Here is a 17766-nt window from a genome sequence, read left to right as displayed (position 1 = left end):
AATGTGCAATATAGGGCAATGTATTCTTCACTACGCGAGTCTCTCGACGACAGTGGTACTGACGATGCAAAGTGAACAGACACCAGGGTGAGACAACATGCCGCCGCCTGTAGTTCCATCTTGAAGGCCCATGAAGTTGTGGCCGACTGATTATGGACATCCTGAGTTTTCGTGTGTGTCTTGATCCCTGATTCGGTCCCTCAGCAGCGCCATTTGCTTTTCGCTGAAGGGACAGGCATACCACTTGGTGTGCGCAGTATTCTTGCGTCTAACTCTCGAAAGCATAGTACTATCATCAGAGAATCTTGGACCTACATAGAGTAAAGAGTGAGAGAGAGGACGCGCACCAATGGCTGTAAACGATAATGGAATTTGATGCCAAGCTTGGCAAGAATATTTGGATTGAATGTCCTGCGTGAGTACCTGTTGAAGGTAGTTACGGCCTTGCTGAGACGGTATTTTACACGCTAATCACTATACCTTCGAGGGAAAGGTAGGTATTGCGCAACCCATGGGACTGAAAGGCATTCGTGGCCCTCGGCTGGGTCGAATGGGACGAAGGCTGTATGTTACCTTAGGCGTGGAAGATCGCCAACTGAAGTGCAAATGCCGGAGACGCGACATCAGGTCGGCAGGTAAGAAGAGCGTTTGCTGCTGGCAATCGAGCCGTCCCTGATGGCGATAGAACGTGGGCGCGCCAACGCCAACAACATGGAACTTTCCCGTACGCGCTCACGACGGCTCGAAAGAATACCGACGAACGGATCGATGGGCTGCCATGTACTCTTCTACCCGTCCCTGGCAGATCATGAATGCGCGATTGCATCTTGAACTGGCATATGAGATGGTGCAAGTAGGCAGAACTTGGATAAGAAGTCAGAGTTGTGGTGGTGAACCAACAGGTTGGCGGGCTGAAATGAAGCGACGGAACGGTTTTGAATCTGACGGGAGAAGCAAACAAGTTCAGTGTTGGGGAAGAAGAGAACTGTAAGCGGAAAACAATTCACACGGAAAGAAAGAAAGAATGGGAACCAAAATTCACGATCTGCAGTCACGCTCCACCAGCCCCACAACTACGTGGGGCGTTGCCGCTTTTAAGGTTATCGTTATCAGTGCACTCTGGGGTGGGGATGGCGTTCGTCCCGTCTGGAGGGAAGACATCATGATTCAGGTGAATAGAGTGAGGTCAGTTTGACTGGTCTCGCCGTCCCAGCTCACAGCTTGCGACTTGTCTACTTTCCACTGCGTGTCTAGCAGTTTGCCGGGACAAAATCCATGGCGCGCGTGCTTCGAAGGACGCCTCCGTCATAAGCAGGATCTCAGGTGTTAATGAAGCGTCTGGATTGCTCACACAGGCCCTATTCAAACAAGTAGTATTGGTCCAGTGCAGTTGGAAATGGAACGCCGAAGGACTGTCAAACAAGAGAACACGGGCTGCCACTGCTAGGCAGCATAGGGGGCAGCTATGGAACTCGGGGTGTTGGTGGCTTGCTGATATTATTATTTGACTGTTGGTGGACTCCAGTTGCGAGACTAGAGTATTCGTCCGCACGGTTTGCTTCCTGGCTGAATAATGACCATGAGCTTCTTGGCCATCAGCACGTCTCGAGACTCCGTCTTCCAGCACACAGGTCAAGAATGATGTGACTTCGGGACACATCTCACATCATCCCTTGACCAAAAAAAAGTCCTGGGCGGAGAAACTGTGTAGAGAAAAGTTGCGAGGAAAACGGTGGCAGCATTGGTAGATAGAAACCGCAGACGAAACGCCCCAAAGATGGTATTGTGTTCGTTTCCCGCACCCGACCATCCGTGTCCATTGTACATGTACCTCAAAGACCAACTTTCCCGTGCCAACATCGAAGCCAGTCCGTTGACTTCGACGCTACGACACGGCAAACCCATGCAAGACCAGTCAAGAAAACCAGTGCCGGCTTCGCAACCTCGCTACCACCGCATTCTTCCCATGGAAGGCGTTTAGAAGACGAGAGCAGCGCCCTTGGTCTTCTTGTCACCACTGTTGTTACAAACAAGTCAGAACCAGTTCATCAGAGTACATTTCATAGGCCAAGAAGACACCGCATCATCGGCGATCGATCGTGGGATATCGTAAGATGATGTCGCAGTGGCGCAGCTTGACGATGGATCTGAGCAGAGCGGTATTTCGACTGGGTGATGCCAGGCTGGAAGCTGTATCGCGACATGTTTCTTTTGTTGCTTCTGTCGATGCTTCCTCCACAGTACCCAATTTGCTGCTAGGCACGAAACCCAATTTTGGCGATACTCCTGATAGTCGTTGATGAATATCGAACAAACAGCAGCTGTCTGGCACACCGGTCGTTCACACTTTTCCCAAACAAAACATGGCTTCGAATGCAATGCGGAGCCGTTTATGTCGCGTCGAGCTCTGTCGATAATCGCCATCGTGTGGTTCGGGTCTCGCGGCCGGCAGGGCAGTGATTGCAGTCTATCGTCTCGCAGTTTGGCGGCGGGTATAGTCGCTCTTGTCGCGCAATGTCGCATATCCCAGATTCCGATGATGATGATGCCGTGTCTTCTGGATCCCAGCCATTTCAATCATTAAATAGGAAAAACTTACCCGAGCTCGAAGTGCTTGCAGCGCTTGAGGGGAAGCTGCTTCTTCTGCTTGCAGACGGAGCACTCCTGTAAATTCACCATTTTTAGCCCCAATCCCTCAAAGTCTTGAGATTATCGATTCCTATTCGGGCTCCCGTACCAGTCTGAGGACGACCTTCTTGGTGGTCTTCGCCTTCTTGTGGAAGACGGGCTTGGTCTGACCACCGTAACCGGACTGCTTGCGGTCGTAACGGCGCTTTCCCTGAGCGAAAGCCGAAGCCTTGCCGGCCTTGTACTGGGTGACTTTGTGAAGGGTGTGCTTGCCGCAAGAGCGGCCAGCGCAGTAGGTCTTGCGGGTCTTGGGTACGTTGACCATTTTTGCGATTCGGACGTCGGTCGTTGATGTGTGAGGTCGAAGATCGTACGCTGACCAGCTTCGGCTTGGATTTTTTGCCCACCTTGACAAATTTGGGTGGTGCTGCGTGTGCCCTGTGTGCCTGGTCTGTGCGTAATGCGGAAGAATTGCTCTCCGTGGCTCCGCGCCGTCGTTTTGCGAACCCGCTTATCTTATCCACTCTCGCCCACTTGTAGAGGTACATTTCAGCCAATGGTGTGCAATTGCAGTGCTGCTACAACTGCCTGCCGCCTCCTGTGTTGAACTTCCCGTCTAGTTCAACGACGAGCGAAAGGCAACTCGATTCCGCTTCCCTCCCCAACGGGTACATTTCTTCATTCCTCGTTACCACGGGCGGGATATTACAAATTGACCCAAACACCTCGCGCGATCGTCTTGATCCTTGCACAGTTTGCACAGTTTTCCCTGTTTTTCTCTTTGTTGCCGGAATTCGACCCGGTTCTTCCAGCAAAGAGCGACACTTTGCGACTCCGTTCAAGATCGGAGAGGGAATCTCTGGTTTACATGTCCTTCTTACAGTAGCTCACTACAACATGGATGTTAAGATCGAACTCATCATACCGCACCGTTTCTCCATCGCTAGTTTCGGCATTCTGAGGGAAAATCCAAGTTCATTAACACTAACTGCAGCGAAGCTGAAGCTGTGCTTGTCCCTCGATCATGTTCTCCTACCTCGCTCGCACTTCGTACAGGGCTGTTTCCATCGTTGAATGGCTGAAAAGTCCATACCTACAGCACCAACCTAGTCTACCTCTTTTGATTTGACGTCTCCGGCCACGATGCCTCACGTCCCTTGCTTTACAGCCATATCGATCAAAGAATATGCTTCAACGTGACGGGGCAGTACCCTTTGTGAGATCCCGTTCCAACAATCGACCAGGGGGGATACCGTCTCGTGCGACATCCGGATGGAGAAGATCACCATCAGAAGTGTTTTGGGGTCTGTTGCGTACCTCAAGGAGAAACATATGTAAGTTGCAAGCATCCTCGAGCCCACAAATCCATGCTATCATCGTACCTCTTCGAAGCTTCTTGTGTGTCCATCCAAGGTTGAGGCTCTTTCCACGCCAAGCATCCAGTCATCTCGGAACCCCCCAACACAACAAGAGCATCTTGACGAGTCGATCAAGATCGAGACGCACACAGCCATGCCTCCTCAAATATTAGTGCCAACAACGGTGCCAACGGCAGTTACTCCTCTCGCCAAGTTGGTGGTCACCTCTTTCCCTCGCGTCCCGCTGACGACTCAGTTCGACCTGCCGGATGACTGCTACGGCGTCCAGTCGGACGATGTCTATCTCATCGATCAACATACGAGCTGCCTTCCGAGTGGTTGGTCTCCCGCCGAAACCGCTTTTTTTTCGCCCGGTCTGATATGCCCGAAGGGCTACACCAGCGCATGCCATGACAACGGCGGAGTTGCTACGATCACGACGGTAACCTGCTGCCCACAGCGCGGAGATGTCGCGCTTACATGCGTCGTTGAACCCACGGAGCTCGCCTCATCATTGAGCAACTATAATTGCAGATGGGAGGCACCGGCGGCAGGTTTCACTACCGATGTTACGAAATCGCCAAACGGCAAGACAATTACAGAACACGTGACGCTTAAAAGCCCCGATGCTTTAAACGGCTACGGTGTTCGCATGGTTTACCAGTCAACCGACAAGTTGACGACCGGCATGACCGGCACCCCAACGGCTAACGAGACATCGGGAGCGACCTTTGCAAAGACCACTGCTTCTTCTTCTACTTCTTCTTCTGCTTCTTCGTCTGCTACTTCAGTGTCTGGTTCCTCAAACACGACCATTTCAACGACGGCCGTTGTGGTGATCGCCGTCTGTATCACAGTGGTCATATGTGCGTTCCTAGCATCTTTGTTTCTCTGGTGGCAAAGACGTTCGCAACCTCAACATACGAGCGGTCCAGGCCCAGATGCTCCAAGCTCTACCGCTCCGGCCCCGAAATCACCATTACCGAATGTCCCGCATTCGCATCCTTTACACTCGAATGCTCCAGCCCAAGTCATCCCACAGTCATCCGTATCGACTTCTGACCGTATTCCACATGTGAGCATGCAAAGTTCAACGTGGCATCCGATGCCGCCTTCACCGCTATCACAGAGTCCCTTTCCTTATCCTGTTAGCAAGTCGATACTGGATCATCAAGATGATGTCGAGAGAAGAAACAAACATACGGAAATAAGCAACTTCAGGGCCAGCGATACTACTGCGGCCTTTGATATCAACAACGCCGTTGAGTTACCCGTCCGGTCATCGGCCAATGAACTTCCAACACCTCGTTGAGCAAGGAGTTATACTATAGCCACGTCTGCGTTGTGAAATCACGGACGCTGTTTAGTCAGATGTGCAGAGACGGGTTGTATTAGCTTTGCATGAACATATTCGGGTCCGGCGCGTTATCAAGCTGTTTGGAGTTGGTGTTAGTTCCTACCCTTACCTTTGTCGGACCTCAAATAATAAACTTTTTATCCATCCTTGTTGCGATACCCATAGTTCTCGTTACCGGCGGAAATCCATCAGAAGTATCCGCTTGTTTTCCTACGATATTCGCTTTCACTGATCAAGGTCCGCCTCGGCAAGGCAAAATCCGGGACTGCGATCTCGAAGACGCTGTTTAATGATATCACGGATCCTTGCCTTCTTTCTATCGTGCATGTCAATTATGCGTTCCATCTCTACCTCAGTATCCAACCGACCCGTTGAGTGTGCTGCGGTGCTGCAGGATGAAGTTCTGGCTTGGCGCTGCCGGACTGACAACTTATCCAGATCACTCGGGAAAATGTCCGAACTATCACCGTACCCTCATGCTGGTTCTCTGGACGTCCGATCGCAAATCCGTGTCGGACCCCCAAATTCAGATTGCATCAAGACGCATCTTCCTATGTCGGTTCCCTGAAAATGTTCCCACCACCGGACATCAGCTCGGTGCATATATGAGAAATTCTATAAAGCTCTGGTTTCTCGCACCTCTCGAAGACCTTAACTGTATACCTAGATATCACCGACAGTGAACTCCAACACACCTGAACCATGCACCTCCCTTCCGTCTTCCGCCTCATGGCCACTGCCACTCTTGCAGTCTGCCAGTCCAGCAACAACACAACAGGCAAGCTAGGAGATGCTCGTCCAGTCCATAACAATCCCGTCATCGGCGAAGTCTGGATGGCAAAGTTCGATTCTCCTACAGTCAAGGGTTCCGTGACCGCCGTCTCAAATACCGTTGGTGTCAACTACACCATTGACGTGACGGGGCTTCCGGTAGAGCAGGGGCCGTTTAGTACGTACATATCCAGTCTTTCACCCCTCCTCAAAAGGAACAAAACACATCATCCACACCCACGAGCGATACGCTTCATCCGGTCAAGTCACTGACCCCTAGCGTCATCACCCATGTGTAGAATACCACGTCCACCTCCGCCCCGTTCCCTCTGACGGTAACTGCACCGACACAGCTGGCCATCTTGATTCGTATCTGCGCGGCGACAGTCCGCCATGCAACAGCGCGGCGCCTCAGGCTTGCGAGGTTGGCGATCTTTCGGGGAAGTATGGGATTGTGACCGGACCTAGCGTGTTGAAGAGGTGAGATATTTTACCTTTCTTCCATTGATTTTCAGGCAAATAGCTATTGATGAGGTTTTGGTGTTCTGGTGTTTGGTTGCTGATCAGTTGATAAAAATAAATCTTTACAGCTTCAACGACCCTTATTCAGCGCTTAATGTCATTAACTTCGGGTATATCGGAAATAGAGGGATTGTCTTTCATGATGCTAGTTCGGCGCGGATTGCTTGTGCTACGTTGCACAAGGTTGAGTGAGGAGGTGGTTTGTTAGTGGTTATCGGTGTGGTTTATGGCTTGACTCACCTTAGAATTGATTCATGAGGGAAGGATCGATGTGATGCTGGCTTGAAATGACTGGAGCATGGTGTTAACTATTGGAGAAGGTTGTAGAAAAGGTCAAGAAAATGGATCATCTTGCTCGGTCACTCAGTTCCTGTTCTTTGATCGTGAGTCGTCGATACGAGATGGTTGCTAGATCTTCGTTTCAAGTGACATTAGTGGTCACCGAAATATTTCGGTGATCTCTTCCATTGTAAAAGATCGCACCGGGTACGGGTCACCATCGCGAACATGAAATTCGTATTGATAGATTGCAGTAGAAAAATCACAAACGAAATGAAAAGCGAAAAAACAAAAAGCTCGGCCGCCCAAGCCCCGGATTGAACACAGGACCAGCTGCAAGACCTACGAGAACACCACGTATTTTCTGCCCCAGGACGGGCACTGCCGCGTCTGCTACTGGAGGTGTTGGAAGGTCCTGAAGTGCGGGCTTATATAGTCCCAGGGAAGGTTCGGCCGCTGGCAAGCTACACTGCGGCCAGTGCTCGTTTTTCTGTAGGGGCAGCTTCGTATGCAACCAATGACTTGAGCTGAGTTGAAAGACAAAAGTGAATCACGAACTTATGGAATTCCCACAGCAGTAACAACATCATACCTATTCAATGTCGAGCTGGTCGTGCCTTCCGGAACGTTAGAGGTTACCTATGTACCCAGAGGTAGTTGGATGTCCTTATCGATAAGACGTAGCCATCAGGGTCCCCGACCATTCAACCCATGACGTCATGGCTTGCACTTCCAGAAGGCTTCCACTGCAGTGGATGATGCAGATAATCCCCTAACATTAACATATCCATGGCTGTCTCATCATTGGCCTCAGTCAGTTAGGGCTACTATGTATATCTCACTTCTAATAATGCCAGAAATACTTTTTACGAAGGGAACAACATCCGACGAAGGGATTCTGTTACCTCTATAACACTCAAACCTCAACATGGCCACATCGCAGCACCGCTCTCTGCCGCCCTTTCCACTCCGCCTGGATTAAGTCATTCGCTGTGCTCTTAGGATTATGGTACTCAAACGAGAAGTTCTCAGTCCGCACAATCTACGCAGTCGTCCGCGGCCCTCTCCAATTGTCTTCGAAGCTCTGCTCCTCCAGGACCGGAGCGCGCCCGTCTGACAAGGGCCAGGGTAATATCCATCAACACCGAACAGGAGTCCGGAGATATGTTGTAGTGTACCGTTACGTGAGGCTCTCAGCACTTTCCGGACTTCAATGACTCCCATGACTTATTGATAGGTGTGCATGCGATTCAGGGAAACAGCGCTGTCAGCCCCATGGATATGTTTATGGTACCTCTAGTTATGATGAACCGCAAGCACCACTTCATCTACCCATGAGTGAGCTGGAGCAGTGTGATGGCGAAGCTTCCCTTGGACCAAAATGGTTCAAATGGCGGAGAATGAGTCGGCCATATTGACAAGTAGCAGCAGGGGAGCCATGTTGACATCGTGGGATCTACGGAAGTTCTCTTAGACCATGATATAATGGTGAAGCCTCCCTCAAAAGTCTCACAAGCCTCGGATTATTTGAAGTTCATCCCCCTCACCTATGTCATATATCGGCTTGGCGGTCGTACAAACATGTTGGAGACTCAATAGGTCTGAGGATCTATTGCCTTCGATATAAGTCCTTACATGACCGATATCTGTGAGATTAACTCACTGTTAACCGAGGAGATGCTGGAAATCGCTTATCCGCGCGGACTTACGGCACAAACGAGAGGCCAGCTGCGCAAAGGTTGGTAAGAGATTTGTGCAAGAATTCGTGAGGATAAGGACGATTGATGAAGAGTGTGCCAAACTCTTGGATTTGTATCCAGACTCGTGTTATACTGGTTACCTCCGTTACAGTAGGGCCAGACAAGGTACGCAGGACGGAAGTTGGAGCTCTTGTTACCGGTACCTAGCATTGCAATCTCGTAGGGAGTGTAACTAGGTAGGTACCACAACCATTTTCCTCAAAGTTTTGACATTTGCCCTTGCATAAGACGGGTTATTGAAGCGCAGCTGTTATTCCGAGCTCCGATGGCTGACAAGAAATTGATGTTTTGTCCCCCTCTCAAGACTCAGCGCATTCCTAATCCTTCGCAGACGGGTGGCGCCTGAAACTTGGCACCGGCAACGATTCGGAAGGAATTATCATGAGCTGAATGAACGCAGCCAAGACGCATCTCAAGACGCCAAACCTCCGACATCAATAGACAAGCTTTCCCTATGATCTGTTACTCGGAGTATCGATGTTATTGGTTATTTATTAACCGTTTATATAGTTTATAGAAATGTTCTTTCTTTTACACCACCAGGGAGGAAAATGAAGCTATTACCATCATTCTCATATGAATGGCGAAATTTCTGCTAGTCAACAGCACAAAGCACCTATCTAGCAACGGCAGACCAGTCCCCGAATAGGCAGCTGGGCCTCTTCTGTTTCAACCCGCAGCGCCCATTTTCCAGCACATCGATACAGAGCCAAATGTGGATATAGATGTGAGAATCTGTTGCTTTTGCGGCCGTTAAAATGGTGATCAAGACAATTCTCCCCACAAACATGCGGTCCAACGATGCACCGCTGACCGCTGACCTGCAGGCGACTTCTGAACAACACGTGGGATGACAAGGGGGGGAAAAACACTGCCAATACCACTTATACTCACTCATACCAAAGCCGCTAGCTAGTAGTGTAAGAAGATGAGAGAATCCCATTGGGCTGTTTCATCACATGCAGCTAGTCCCGCCGTGCATATGCTAACTTTCTCACCAAAACTGCCGGGTTTAGTAAATGTTTTACGAATGAATACTCGTATAAGTGCGGTATCCACAATCTTCATGATCTCTTCACAGCAAAACAAAATGGAGATCTTGTGCGATTATCCGTGTCTCGCAAACACAGCCAGGGCAGAGTTACACAACATACATCATCCAGGTCTTTTTAAACGCCCGATGATGCAACGCGTTCCACCTGCGGCAACTGAAGGCACCCAAAGAGATCGCCGGCTGACTCAAGAACGAAATGCCTCTTTTTTCCCATTCTCGAGATATTTACTGAATGTAGCACTTTTGATGATGAGGATAGCGCATATGCACGACGGCTTTAGTTGCAGACGAGGAATTAATCCAATGGGATCCTCAGATCTTCCTGGCTAGCGCCTTTGGTAAGTAGAGGTATCTTACGACTGCATTCTAGCGGTACACACCACGATGCTAAAATCTACTCCTTTCCGCTTCTGGAAAGGAAACAACTTTTGTTTCCTGCAACTTTTGTTCGTATGTAACCATACGAACTAAACCCTGAAGATCGCCATCTTTGCGGCTTGGCCTCTACCCACTCTCTGCCGAACGTGGAGAAGACATGGTGAGATTTCGATGGAGATGAACTACCGGCACCGGCCGTTTAGATCAGTTCCACGCTGAGACAGAGAGACCGTCGGACAGGAAATCCAGATATAAAAAGGTCTCTGCTTCTAGAGATGCCGTTTTCTCGATTGTCTGCCTACCTCGACTCCAGTCTCCTACTCAGTAACTTCAAGACAGCAAGCAAAACCGGCATCATCATGAAGTCCTTCGTCCTCACGGCCCTCGCCGGCCTCATCGGCGCTGTCCAGGCTACCGTCCAGGGCTTTGACATCTCCCACTACCAGGGCAGCGTTAACTTTGCCCGCGCTTACTCTTCCGGTGCCCGCTTCGTCATCATCAAGGTGAGTTGTTTCCTAGGTATCTTGGTCTCACACCAAGACTCATCTCTTCACAGCACAGGACATCCATCCGTCCATAGATACTAACCCACCATTGCTACCCCTCAACAGGCCACCGAAGGAACCAACTACATCGACCCCAAGTTTTCCTCTCACTACACCGGCGCCACCTCTGCCGGCCTGATCCGCGGCGGCTACCACTTTGCGCACCCAGACTCCTCCTCCGGCGCTGCTCAAGCAGACTACTTCCTCGCGCACGGCGGCGGCTGGTCCAAGGACGGCATCACCCTGCCCGGCATGATCGACCTCGAGTCCTCCTCCGGCAAGGCGACCTGCTACGGCTTGTCGACCTCGGCCATGGTGTCGTGGATCAAGGCCTTCTCCGACCGCTACCACAGCAAGACGGGTCGCTACCCCATGATTTACACCAACTACTCGTGGTGGAGCAAGTGCACTGGCAACTCCAAGAGCTTTGCCACGACCAACCCGCTGGTGCTGGCGAGGTGGTCGAGCTCGGTCGGTACGATTCCTGGCGGGTGGAGTTATCAGACTATTTGGCAGAATGCGGACACGTATACTTATGGTGGTGATTCGGATATCTTCAACGGCTCTCTTGATCGTCTCCTGGCTTTGGCTAAGGGCTCTTGAGCGGGGAGTTGAAAGCGGGTTCCTAGGTTGCTTGGATTGATGAGAGTGTTGGCTCAAGACTTCAACGAGGGCCGGGGCTGGACCGTTTGAACGGCGGGAAGGTTTAGGCATTTCTTCAAGAAAGGGGATAGATTCCAACATACCTAGGTATTTCGTGGTAATCGTCTAGAACGTTAGCTACATCAAATTCAAAGCTGTTCCCGGTACATACCTGTGCTTTTACTATTGCCAATATCTGTTTCACTGTTGCGCACATAAATTGCTGACTGGTGAAGTGATCGAAAAGTAGGACACAAACCCAGCAGTCATGAATCCGATCGATAGAGCTAACACTTAGTATAGGTATCTGGGCAATCCGAGCGGCCGATACCATGACGTCGACCGGTAACTGTTTGGTAACCAGTGATGGTCACCAAAACCAGTCAGATTCACCCTTGCTATGTTTTAGCCTGTTTCGACTTTGAAAAGTTAAAAGTTTCTCTTCCAGTTGCAGTTGCCCCCGTGCGGGACGAAAAGTTATAGCTTCAGTGGACGTCAGCACGAAAGTAGGTAACTTCCCAATCACGGCAGACGGCAAATGGTGGGTGGCCCCGTCCGGCCCAGTTGCTAGCTTGCCTGTCTTTTCGGCTTGTCAGCGAATTTGATGGAACGAACCCTCCTGCAGATGGACATCTACTTCCTGCCCGTTTGTGGCGCAAGCAATTTGGGTTGAGGCTCTCGACAGCCGCATACCAACCTTTTCTTTTTCTTTTTCTTTTGATTATGGATCGTACACTGTTCACTCCGTCATTCTCATGTATACCATATATCCATCCATCCATCTCCATTCATACCTGTGCATATATACCGACACCGAACCGCAGAACTCAAAGTAGTGTAAGTAACTTGAAAAATAATAACAAAGAATAGAAAAAAAGGAAACAAAAAAAAAAAAAAAGGAAAAAGGTATCGTCGCAAGTTTAGGAAAACAGGCTCACTTGGTATGAGCGCTCGCTGTCAAGGAAAAAATTACGCAGAATTATTTGAGGACAAAGGAAAATTACATTATTCGAGCACAGGAGAATGAACACTTGGTTAGTTATAATCCTGGGTAACCACCAAATCATGCTTCACAGCAATTGTCCCTTCCATCGGTCCCGTCCACCTCGATTGCTGCTGCTGCGACCCAACCCTGATTTCTGTCCGCACCGTCGGCTGCAGACCAAGCTGGTTAGGTGACACGTAACCGCCTTCCTCTGCACGTGTTCCCCCTCGGCCGCGGTTTTGCGACGGCGAACGGTCAAATAGATCTTTGCTTGCCGTCCTTGAGTGGTGTCCTTCGTGTTGTACAGGAACTGCTGTGTGGGCGATCACGGCCGCGTGCTTCTCCAGTTGGTCCTGGCTGCCAGATTTGGTTTGGAGCTCGACGTCCTCCGGGTATATGACGCTACGGCTACCGAACTTGCCGGATTTGGGCTTGCTACCAAGACCGCTGGTGCTGCCCTCGGTGACGTCGCGGCCGGATGAGTGATGGACGTACTTGGCGTGGCTAGGGGCGCTGTGAGAGCCCATGCCAGGTATGACGTGCGACAGCAGAGGACGAAGCGTAGGCAGACAGGAGCAGACAATGCCGGAACCGAGTTCTGAGACGGACCAGCAGGAGGAGTCGACGTTGTCCCAAGTGGTGTCATCGCTGAGCTTGAGATATTGGATGCGGATGATGGAGATGGCGCAAGTCTGAGAAGGAGGGGCAATGTGTTAATAACCAACTGTCGGGTTCAGATTACAGACTGCCATGGGAGGAATGCTTACAAAGAAACCAAGACAGAAGACGCCAATAAGCGCTATTTTCTGTTGCTTCCGAAGATTGAGACTTCCCAGCGCCGGTAGGGGGATAATGAAGATCAGGACGTCGGTAACAATGTTGCCAGCCGCATTTATGTACCAGAAGGGCAAGTTGGGCATGCAGTGCCCGTTCGGGATCGAGTCTCCGAGCCAAAACTTCTCGATCGGGGTGCAGGAGAAGATGACGATAAGCAGCTGCGAGATGGACCACATAGCAACGAATATCAGTGCATAGACGACAACCTTGCGCATCTGTCGTGTTCCCAAAACTCGGTAGTACTGGAGTAGGAAAGTGAGCTTGATTGCCGTCAAGGACGCGTTGTAAAGGACGATGGAGATGTAGAATGTCTGGAATTGGAGTTAGCACACACCAGCCAAGTGCAATAGCTGACTGTCTGAAGGCTTACCCTGAAATACTTTGGTAACTCGGTCCAATCGATCTTAGGATCGCCCATGTGGTGGCCAGCACCATAGATGGTGTCTAGTAGCATGTTAGTACGATGTGAAACTTGTGAGTCTGTCACAGAACATACTTGAAGCCACCATGATACCACTGCCCATGGCAAAAACAAGAGCAATGACGGCGGCATAGTCGTCCATGCCAAATTGGCGGATCAGCACGGCACGAGCATATGTTCGGAGGCCAACGGCCAACGTAGCGAAGCCCAAAACCACCGTCACGACCGTAATGGGCACATGGGCGCGCGACTCCCACACTTTGTCTTCTCTTGCTGCGATCGAGGTCGACATTGTCGTGGTTTACCTGCAGAAGAGTGTATGCCCGAGAGAACGGGCTGAAACCCCCGAAAAGGGCTGCTGTTGAGACTCGGATTCGAGCCACGAGGACCGTGTCGGTGATGTTGAATAGGCACTCAAGGAACGGAACAATACACTCCATAGCGAAAGTTAAGAGCGGGTCAAGCGTCTGTTATATGAAACACCGGGGCCGCTGTAGTCAAGATCGGCGCTGCAACATGGACGCTTTGCGGCTTGTCTATCCAAACTGCTAGACTCTGGGAGGGGAAGTAGTCCCGGATGGAACAAGATGTAACGCTGAACTGTATAGCCGATGCAGTATCTCTTTCAATCTCAGTCGCAGTTCCTGGCCCCTGGGTATAGTACCAGTGCTGAGTTACCTTGTTAAACCTGGTTTGGTCTGAGAAGGGTAGCTTAGCATCTTCCCCGGATTTCCTTTCACACACTCTCTCCCCGAAGGTCCTTATCGCTTCGCATGTGTGAATGCGCGCAGATCTTGAAGGTTTTTCTGCTGTCCAGGAGTATATCCATGACGACAAGAAGGGGGCCGGTGGATGTGAGATCACCTGTATCTCACAGTGATGGTGGTTCTAGCTATAGTCGCCACCGCATCTCGACCAGAATGGGTTGCATTGCTCGCAATTTTCCATGTGCTGGTCTGGAGGGTCTGAAGTCTGAACCAGGAGAAGGTTGGTGGTCTTCACCCTATTCGGGAAGGCCATCGTCGCCTGGCCTTTATGCAGACAGGGAGCGGTAGAAATTTATCCGAGCGCTCTTGTTGGCCAATGCCTGGTCACTGAGACGCCGAGAAAACGACATGAGATGTCTCAGTGTGTGACCATGGTACCGATATGGGAATGTGTGCACAAGGAGCTCTAATCTTCTCAACATGCGGGTCGGAAGCGATGGATGGGTCGTGTTGGAGAAAAATATGAACCTTGGACATGGAAACCGAGGCGATGACTGACGAGCTCGGAGATGGAACCTTCTCTACAAGTTCTAAGTGTGAGGAAGTCGAAGGATTGATGAGTTCCGTGATCAAGATGGAAATGATAGGCCCGCTTGCTGGATAGGAACCGTCAATGCCAATGCCAGAGAGGGCAAAGACAGCCCTTGGAAGGAAACATGATGATCGGCGTAAGCTTCTCGACGAACGAATGATAAAAAGTGAAGAGTGTGCCAAAGGAAAGGAGACGGAAGAAAGGAAAGGTCGTGTGAGTGTGTTGCTCAGGAACAAGAGATGCCAAGAGACGTCAGAATAGGCGTTAGGATGAGTGTACATAGGCGAGTCCGTGCACACGGTTAAAAGAGGAGGCACGGACGGGAGCTAGGGACAAGTGGGTTTAGTGCAGAGAGGCCCCACAGTCAACGGGAACTGCGCTGGGCACCGTTGCCTAACCCGGATTTGCTCAGCATGGTCAGTGCGCCGGCAACTGCTGCTGTGAATCCTCCAACATCTTCACTGTACCTAAGTTCAATGGTATGACTCTCTCGGTCGCAGCGTACAGAATGACCGCGTGATTTGTTGCGCAACTCTTTTTCCCGCTTCACTTTTTCTTTTGTCCCTGATCAGTCGACCTACAGACGAGAGCCATTCCCGCAAGGAACCTTCCCTGCCGGGTATTTGCCCTTTTTACCTCTTGATATACTAACAATCGTCGCTTTTGCATATCACGGCTTGCATCTGACGGCGGAAAAGGCTACAAAAGACGGGTTCAAGGCCCTAAAGGACTCCAGGAAGAAAATACAAGGGCGTTGCAACTCTGTACAACCACTTTCACTTCCAAGTTTACATGGAAACCCGACGCGGATGAACGTCGTAACCTTCTAGCGCTTGCCATTTGGGACCATAAGTCAGCTCATGTCAGGGGTACCATGGGCGGGAAGGGTGTCCTGAGGGGGAACCTCTCGTACCTCTCCACGCCAAAACACCAAAATGTCCCCCTGCATCGCAGACGAGAAATCTCCACCGCGGGAGATCAGCTCTTCCATCTTTCGTCGCGTCCTCCACAGACAAACACCTCACTGGGCTGAGCTACTACTACTTGGTAGTGTACAGTATCTACGCACATCCCAGCCCCCCGCAGTTTTCAAGGTGACTTCTTCCCCAGGGATAAGAAGTCACAAGGACGGTTGCGAACGACCCTTCACACTGAATTCCTTGTCCCCGGACAATGCCAGGGTTCAAGTGTCGGGGTCAGTCTTGATACTGTACACTCCGAACACCATTACTCTGCACGATTCGATACTGCAGTGGGAAGATTTGAAGGATTTTGGAGAGAATGGAAACACTGGAGTCGCAAGAGCCATCATGGTGCTTTTCCGGGGGCATCCACTCTTGACTGCCCTTGAAGGGACACCAAGGTATTCAACTCAGGCACTTCCCAAGCTGAACTCCAAAGCCCAGAACGGGGTCCGGCCCGGTCAACCCTGCAGTGTCACGTAGTGACGGGGAGGTCAGACCAGGGGCAGTCTTTGTCTGTTCGCCTTTTCGAGCGCTGAAGCTGTGAGACAGGTAGGTCAGTATGTTGTTGATCCCCTTTTCCTCCTCTTTTCAAAGGCTCTGGTGACGTTTAGACTGGCTGCTCGTGGACCAAGACGAGGCGTTAACAAGTTTGGAGCCGCCTCTTGTTACGATGTACGACAGCAAATCCACTACTGGCATACTTTGGTACCCATGCCGTACAACAACCTGCCAGTCATGATTCCCTAACCTACCAAAAACTCGTCAGGTCTGGACTCTTTGCACATCTTTCCACCACAATTTGCATCTTTTCATTGATGGCCAACGAGATACTCACATGGCCCCCAGACGGAGCCATCTTCTGCGTTTCTTAACCTGCACTACTTACCACCTTCCGATCAAGGACATACAGTATACTGTCGTATCGTCCCAAGATAGCCTCATTCTAGGTTCGACCTTCGTTTCCGCCCAACGTCGCAAAACACACCCTCAAGCACCCTATGCCAAGGCATAACCATCATTTAAGGACCTGGAGACTTCCAATGGACCGGGTCTTTCTTCATGGGGGAGACCAAGACCGATAAGATTGAAAAGACGACAGACGGCCCTTGCAAAAATACAAGAAAAGGTATTCTAACTGAAGAGATAGACGAGGGTCAAACATCGCAGAACGAAAACGAGCGCCCTATATATGCGGCCACTCAACAACATCACCATCACTTTGTCTAACAGCGGGACTATTACCAAGTGCAGCACTCATATCGACTCGCACGGCCGTACAAGTTACGTCTAACGACAGTTCTCAAATCCCCTCCAGAGCTGAGCGACATGCTTTTCCCAAGGATTTGCAGCCGTTGGGCCGATGCCAATGCCCGGTACCATGTCACGTATAACGATTTTATGCGTCGCCACTATACAACATGTAGCAGAGACGTCCTTGATTCTTTGACGCTCCAAAACAACGGTTTACAAATGTGTTTTGTGTATAGAGGGGAGCTACGGTAGCACGTGAAGGAGCTAGGTGAGGTGCTTAATTCCGAAGCTCTCGAAGCGCTCGAATTGTAACTCAGCACCGTCAATATACCCAGGGGAGGTGCAACTTTCGCCTCTACCAAGTTACTCTGGAAGTCTGCCCAGAGACTCAAAATGGAAGTTGGCTATTATTTTGCTAGTCATTAATAATGATAGTAATCACCGGGAGCGCATGGCATCAAGGAACCCAAGCTGGCTGGTAGCATATAAGGAAAAAAGAGACGGCAAGCCCTAACCCTTTCCCCATTCAGACACCACATACAACTCCTCCTTGCCCTATTTTCACGTCTGTTGTGAGGACGATAGCTGGACGCAAAGATGCGACTTTCATTGTCAATTAAAATTCATGATCCTTTCTCGACATATTGATGCCGCATCGCACCACTCCTACGGTGAGATTGCACATGACACTTACTCATCGATTGATTGGGCCCA

The 17766-nt window shown here is 50.5% G+C and overlaps 5 protein-coding genes across 5 annotated transcripts; 3 read left to right on the top strand and 2 right to left on the bottom strand.

The window, feature by feature from the left end:
• Nucleotides 1–1408: 1408 nt before the first annotated feature.
• On the bottom strand, nt 1409–3022 carry NEUTE1DRAFT_96495 (60S ribosomal protein L44; the record flags this gene model as incomplete). Its single annotated transcript, XM_009857265.1, has 3 exons — nt 1409–2017; nt 2600–2664; nt 2738–3022. The coding sequence occupies 3 exons, from the start codon at nt 2951–2953 to the stop codon at nt 1978–1980; spliced, it is 321 nt and encodes a 106-aa protein (XP_009855567.1).
• A 1118-nt stretch (nt 3023–4140) lies between these two features.
• On the top strand, nt 4141–5065 carry NEUTE1DRAFT_104939 (uncharacterized protein; the record flags this gene model as incomplete). Its single annotated transcript, XM_009857264.1, has 2 exons — nt 4141–4821; nt 5012–5065. 2 exons carry the CDS (start codon nt 4141–4143, stop codon nt 5063–5065), a joined length of 735 nt encoding a protein of 244 aa, XP_009855566.1.
• Nucleotides 5066–6045: 980 nt separating this feature from the next.
• Nucleotides 6046–6828, top strand: NEUTE1DRAFT_113947 (uncharacterized protein; the record flags this gene model as incomplete). The annotated part of the gene is made up of 3 exons (XM_009857263.1): nt 6046–6292; nt 6414–6594; nt 6705–6828. The coding sequence occupies 3 exons, from the start codon at nt 6046–6048 to the stop codon at nt 6826–6828; spliced, it is 552 nt and encodes a 183-aa protein (XP_009855565.1).
• Nucleotides 6829–10414: 3586 nt separating this feature from the next.
• On the top strand, nt 10415–11444 carry NEUTE1DRAFT_118576 (N,O-diacetylmuramidase; the record flags this gene model as incomplete). Its single annotated transcript, XM_009857262.1, has 2 exons — nt 10415–10610; nt 10719–11444. The coding sequence occupies 2 exons, from the start codon at nt 10467–10469 to the stop codon at nt 11253–11255; spliced, it is 681 nt and encodes a 226-aa protein (XP_009855564.1).
• An 852-nt stretch (nt 11445–12296) lies between these two features.
• NEUTE1DRAFT_125524 (uncharacterized protein) lies at nt 12297–13829 on the bottom strand (the record flags this gene model as incomplete). The annotated part of the gene is made up of 4 exons (XM_009857260.1): nt 12297–12971; nt 13047–13427; nt 13487–13560; nt 13613–13829. The coding sequence occupies 4 exons, from the start codon at nt 13827–13829 to the stop codon at nt 12330–12332; spliced, it is 1314 nt and encodes a 437-aa protein (XP_009855562.1).
• Between the last annotated feature and the right edge of the window lie 3937 nt (nt 13830–17766).

This window comes from Neurospora tetrasperma (assembly GCF_000213175.1).
Source record: "Neurospora tetrasperma FGSC 2508 unplaced genomic scaffold NEUTE1scaffold_81, whole genome shotgun sequence".
Lineage (NCBI taxonomy): Eukaryota > Fungi > Ascomycota > Sordariomycetes > Sordariales > Sordariaceae > Neurospora > Neurospora tetrasperma.
This window is presented reverse-complemented; position numbering and strand designations above follow the sequence as displayed.